Raw genomic sequence first — 6,054 nt, 5'->3', positions numbered from 1 at the left:
ATCATTCTATCTCTATTTCTACGTATGTATCTATATATCTATCTTTGTATATATCCATCTATTTCTCTGTTTATCTGTCCGTTCATCTATTTATCTATCTGACTATCCAATTATCATCTTATTGATATATATATCCGTCTGTTTATCTATCTATTAGTGTATTTATTTATATATCTATCTGTCTGTCTGTTTATCTATCTAATTATCTGGCTATTTATGTATGTATCTATCTATCCCACTATCCATCTATTTTTATATGTTGCTGTCCTGTTGAATTTAGGCAGTAAGTCAAGCAGTGCCAATGAAAACCAGGCAGTAGGTTGTAAACCAGTCCAGGATGTGGTTCCTTCTTGTAACAGGTTTATTACACTTCACACAGTTCAAACTATATCAGAAGACATTATAGACGACTGTTTGGAACATATAATTTATCTGTTTCCTTATATTCACGATTCTCTTCTTGTTTCTTTCTTTTTCGGATCTTTTAATAAACCATTTAAATGACAATTTGCGAGACAGAACACTTAATTAAACCTTAGGATTATCATTTTTTAAGATTTTTAGGTCGTTTTTACCATCTCATTCTTTTAGGGTAACCCTGTACATTTAACATTTTCCCATATACTACGTCAGAAACTTGGTCTTAAATCAAACCCTTTAAAAATTTTAAGACTCATTTTAAATCTTTTTTTTAGCAATATTAGCTTAAAGTAATTGATTTTTTGCCACAAACTTTAATTTTCAAATCCCTTTTTCAAACTAATGGTGTAAAAATGAATTAGAATCCATAGTTTGAAATATCTCAGGTTTACTACATTAGGGTGTAAAGATATAGGGATTATTAAATCAGAGTTTGTGACTATAAAGACTCAACTCCTGTTTTTAAAAAGTAAATAAAAAGTTTAAAATCTGGGATTTTCAAGGAAGTTTGTGTTTTTTGTTGTGAATATCCTAGTATTTCTTTTGTGAATATTCTAGTATTTCTTTTGTGAATATCCTAGTATTTCTTTTGTNAGTATTTCTTTTGTGAATATCCTAGTATTTCTTTTGTGAATATCCTAGTATTTCTTTTGTGAATATCCTAGTATTTCTTTTGTGAATATCCTAGTATTTATTTGTTCAAACATTCTCTTAAAGGCACTGCACGGCGTAATCTCACGTGACTCTCCACTGATGTCTGGGCATGTCCGATTCACACGTACATGCCTTTGTCTGATAAGAATAACTTAGATAATTCTAAGATATCCAGGTTTTTGCTTTTGCAAATTTTTATTTTTGTTTGTAGTTTCCCTACAAAAGTGACTTCATTTCTTTCTTTAGAAACAGTTGAAAATTCTCAGAATTAAATACTTTTCAATTATCTTCCTTATTATTGATGATTATGGTTTCAAGGGTACCATTGTGAATCCAGCATACACCTCTTTCAATAGAAGGCGACTTAGAATCACGACGACTGTCCCTTTAGTTTGTAAACACAAAACATATAAATAATATGTGTAGGAACACTGTAGGAAATCCTAACATTGTGTTTGATACTATCAAATAACCAAAGACGATTTAACCTATATCGAGCAATCTGATCCGGCTGCACAATTTTCAAATCAATATTTTATCACAATTTTATCTCTGAAGCTTTTGCATTGCTTTTCTTTATCCCGACCTAGAAGGACTGTAGAAATAGTTTCAACTAAACCTGTAGCAAATATAGAGGCCCATAGTAAATTACGTTGTATATTGTTCATATAGCTAAATGTGCCAATTAGTAAATATGTAAATCAAGTATTGCAATTAACCCATTCAATGTACGTAGATACATATAACTCCGTCATACCCATATTGTGATTGCTTAACTACTTTATATATAACAGCGCATAAGTTGTAATTACACTGTTAGAGACCCAATTCTAATCTAAACTGAAGACATATACCTTATTTGCTATAGAAACTTCATACTGCTTACTCCGAGAGAGTAATCATTCCCTGTTTTTATAAACAGGTTCATGATTGTGCCCTTTGATTTGACATAGATAGTTACGAGCTTCCGATTGATATTGATAGCAAACGAGATCGCTCCCACTGGTAGTGTTGTTGATAGATCTTTGTTCCTATTTGTGTGGTTCCCTGTTTTTCATAAACAGGAAGAGGATCGTGCCCTTATATATGGCATTGATAGTTACGAGCTTCAATGGCTAACAAGATCGTGCTCTGTGGTAGTGGCGTTGATAGATCACGGATTGTTTGCATGTGGTTGACATTGATAGTCAAGAGAATCTGAATTGTACCTGGACCGATACGTTTCCAAAAACTGTTATGGAGTAGGCATTTACTACAAACCTGTATGTAGATCTTTGTGTGTTAACTAATCTTAATAATTAAAGGCAGGATCACCTTTACAAAATGAACCTTCAGAGACGACTTTGTAGAATATATACTCTCTGTTTCCACATATTTATGATTCCCTGCAACTATATATACTTTTTTCTCTCACATTCAAAGCATGAAATAAGCCATAAACAGACCAGACCAGATTCAACGCAGAAGACTAAATTTAAACCTGTAATCGTCATATTTGAAGAGTTTCAATCTTTAAGTCGCATTTCACAGAAATCTACACAACTCTGAAATTTAGTCATCAAATTTTAGAAAGCCTCGACTTTAAACTGCGCAACGCCATGGCCTTTAGTTATACCTCACAAACTCACTTATATTTTTTTGTAGGCCTAGACATATGCATTTAAAAAAGCAATTAACACTGTATTATAAATTATAATGTATCAAATAATAAAATGATTTTTAGGGTTGTCTGTACTATTTCAACACATCAATGCACAGGCAGAGATAGAGGTATATACAGGGAGATCTAAAAAACTCTGGAATTGGAAGACGACATTTTAGAAATAGTTGGAAATAGGCGCGATCGGTTTATTTCTCAAATTGGTCCTTCATCCTTTGATAACGATCCATTTCTTTGCTTTTTTAAGACATTCATAAAAAATTAAATTCGTTCAACTAAATCGTTTGTTTAGTAAAATCGTTTGTTTGCAGTAAAATAGCTCGTTCAATACATATTTTGTTCACAAGATGCAAATGGTCGTTAAATTGTCCATTTTTTTCGTTTGTTTTTAAAGATTGGTAGTTTCTTAATTTCGCTAAACGATCTATTTTGTTTGTTCATCATTTGTTTCTGAACAACACCATTCTTAAAGAAAATTTTCTTTGTTTTGAAATATTTCTATGTTCCTGGGTTTCACAGTCGTTTTCATATTCCACGGTATTATGGGTCTCACTGTAGTAATCGTAAAAATTATAAATGATACTTTTTGATTATCAAAATAAATCTTGAAGATATTTCATGGTAAGTTGCCTTTAAAAATCAACCACGTTTTTTAAAATTTGTTAACCCATTCCTTGATAATGTTACTCCTGTTCAAAAGCTGTGGTAAAAAAAGCAAGATTTAAAAGTAAAATTATTAAAAAAAAGTCTAATTTAATTATACGTAAATTTAAGTGACCCTCCATTTATGAGTGACCTGTCTAATACGATACTATTTAAACCATTGTCCGATCAAGAAATTAAAACTCCAATCGTTATAATGATAGTATGTGATATGTCCAGGGGTTGTTAGGCAACTGTTTGAACAGTGGAGATGAACTTGACACGTGTTTAGCCCAGCTGGCTGAAGAGCTGAGACCGTACATGAGTACCGGCCTGCCCGACTACAACCTACCCAAGACAGAGCCTATGTTCCTAGACAACGTAGTTATCAAACTTTCAAAACTTCCGATAGATGTCACTGCTATCTTTACAGATTCTACGGTTAATGGACTCTCAGGGTTCAAATTGAATTCTATTCATGCAGATACTAGCTCCCAGAGTATTCTACTCAAGATGACAATTCCTTTGTTGTCTGCAGCTGGAGATTACAGTATGACCGGTAACGCTATTGTCACCATTGATGATTCCAATGGACCATATCAGGTAAAAATTTAATTTTCGTTGCAACCTGATGGTGTAAACCTTTGTATTTTTAAGTTTACCATTTAAGTTAAAAGGTTTAGATAAAATTAGAGATTATTCATAGCTTATCAATAAATCTACGCATGAAAAGTTAAATCAATATCAGCGATTTAGATATTTACAAGTGTCAAGTGCAAACTAATAAACAGTAAAATTAATTCCAGCCTTCCAATCTCCATTTTGTTAATTGCTTTGCGTTTGTTGTGTTTAAAAACTTTTACATTTCGGTGGAATTTGTCAAAAATGTCCAGAATTGCAGAATTTAAAAATTACGATTATTTAGTATTGCTTTTTAAATTTAAATTTAAAATAAAATTACTATCTTACTTATGTTGAGCGACATAAAAAAGACCCGAATAAAGAATCCCTGTTATCCCCCCCCCCCCCAATTTTATTTTTATAAAATAAATATTTAGGTTGTTATGGAAAATGTCGAAGTTGAAATCCTATCCACCCTCACCCAGGAGAATGGTGTTCTTCTAATCAAGGAAGACCCTCTGATAACTGTCGATGTCGGAAAACTAAACGTAAATTTTGAAAATCTTTTTGGCGGGAAAACTCCCGAGTTTGCCAAGGTCATCCATCAGTTTGTAAACAATGACTCCAAAGCATTTACAAAGGATTTTGGACCTCAGATTACGCAGCAGGTATTTTTTTATTTGTAAAACTATAAAAATCTTTCAATTTTTTAGAATTCACAAATGTAGAAAGTTTGATCAACTCTCCCGTCCTCTTTCTTTTTTCTTTTAGTTATGAAATTTCTCTTAACATTTTTTAATTCTCAAACAACTTTTATAAAAGGCCCATAAACATTTTAGACATATGCATTGCAACAATTGCAAATTAATAATTAATTAATAGCAACATTTGTTTAGTTAAATTAGGAAAAAAACGACATCAATTCCACAATTTGCGGAAAAATATCAAAATAGAAAATTATTTTTATCTTCAAGCACACCTCTCTGCTTGTCTTGGGTTCCTTTAAATTACAAAAATAAATAAAAACAAGAATAAAATGAAATTTTGTTTTTTATAGGTTGGAAGTCTGATCAAAGGGTTCTACAATGGTGCTGTAACTGGAATAGATCCAGCCCTTTTTGGTGTCAATTAAACCAGCTTTAATGAAACTAAAATAATATTGAAAAAAAAAAACATATTTATCGAAAGCATTCAAATCTGACAATAAAAAGTTGCTGAATAGATTAACTATTGTTAAAATGTTTTTTGTTTGTTATTTATCAAAAGGACATTAAACTATTTAACATTTTATTTTATTGTTTTATAGTTTGATTTGTTGTTATTTAGAACTATAAATTGCATCAGTTAATAAATAAATTATAAAGTAAACAAATGTTTTTTTATTTTTATTAAAAAAAAATTCTTTTTAAATGAATCCCAAAAATATCCGAGAGTTTTTGATAAATAAGAAAATGACGTTTTTAAAGTTTAATTTCTGGCAGGTTTTCTCAAAATTCAGAAAATTCATAAAAACAATAACTTACTGACAATATTAGAGACTAGCTTGGGAACCCAGCGCTGCAAAGGTTACTATAAGTTACTCCCGCCGTTTACCCGCACTTGAACGATTTTACCGGGAAACTAAATTTTCGCTATTAAAGTCAACCCACTCGACTTTGAATCTCAAAACCAAGCTAAGAACATTCCCGTGGTTCTCCCTAGTTCCTCAATTAAATTTAAGTTAAGTTCGGAAAAACGAACAGACAAACAGATAGACAGATAAATGTATCGGCCAAAGACGACCTCCTTCTTTTATTTGAGGAACTAAGATTATATATGTATGTACACTGTACATTGTACTGTAACCATATATTCTATCTCAGTATGTGTATTCTATCTCAATACGTGTATTTATCTTAATACATATGTATCTTCTATCTCAATATGTGTATTCTATCTCAAAATGTGTCTTTATCTTAATACATGTATTCTATCTCAATACTGTAACAGTGGGCGAGTTTTGTTGATCTTTTACGATCAGCAATTCAAGGATTTTTTGGATCGCTGAGATCATAGCT

At 31.4% G+C, this 6,054-nt stretch overlaps 1 protein-coding gene across 1 annotated transcript; it reads left to right on the top strand.

Moving 5' to 3' along the window:
* Positions 1–259: 259 nt before the first annotated feature.
* Positions 260–5,287, top strand: LOC111717544 (uncharacterized). Its single transcript, XM_023493037.1, has 5 exons — positions 260–359; positions 2,798–2,844; positions 3,617–3,979; positions 4,435–4,665; positions 5,055–5,287. The coding sequence occupies exons 1-5, from the start codon at positions 338–340 to the stop codon at positions 5,127–5,129; spliced, it is 738 nt and encodes a 245-aa protein (XP_023348805.1). The 5' UTR covers positions 260–337; the 3' UTR covers positions 5,130–5,287.
* Positions 5,288–6,054: the final 767 nt, after the last annotated feature.

This window comes from Eurytemora carolleeae, unplaced genomic scaffold, assembly GCF_000591075.1.
Source record: "Eurytemora carolleeae unplaced genomic scaffold, Eaff_2.0 scaffold2732, whole genome shotgun sequence".
Classification (NCBI taxonomy): Eukaryota; Metazoa; Arthropoda; class Copepoda; order Calanoida; family Temoridae; genus Eurytemora; species Eurytemora carolleeae.
This window is presented reverse-complemented; position numbering and strand designations above follow the sequence as displayed.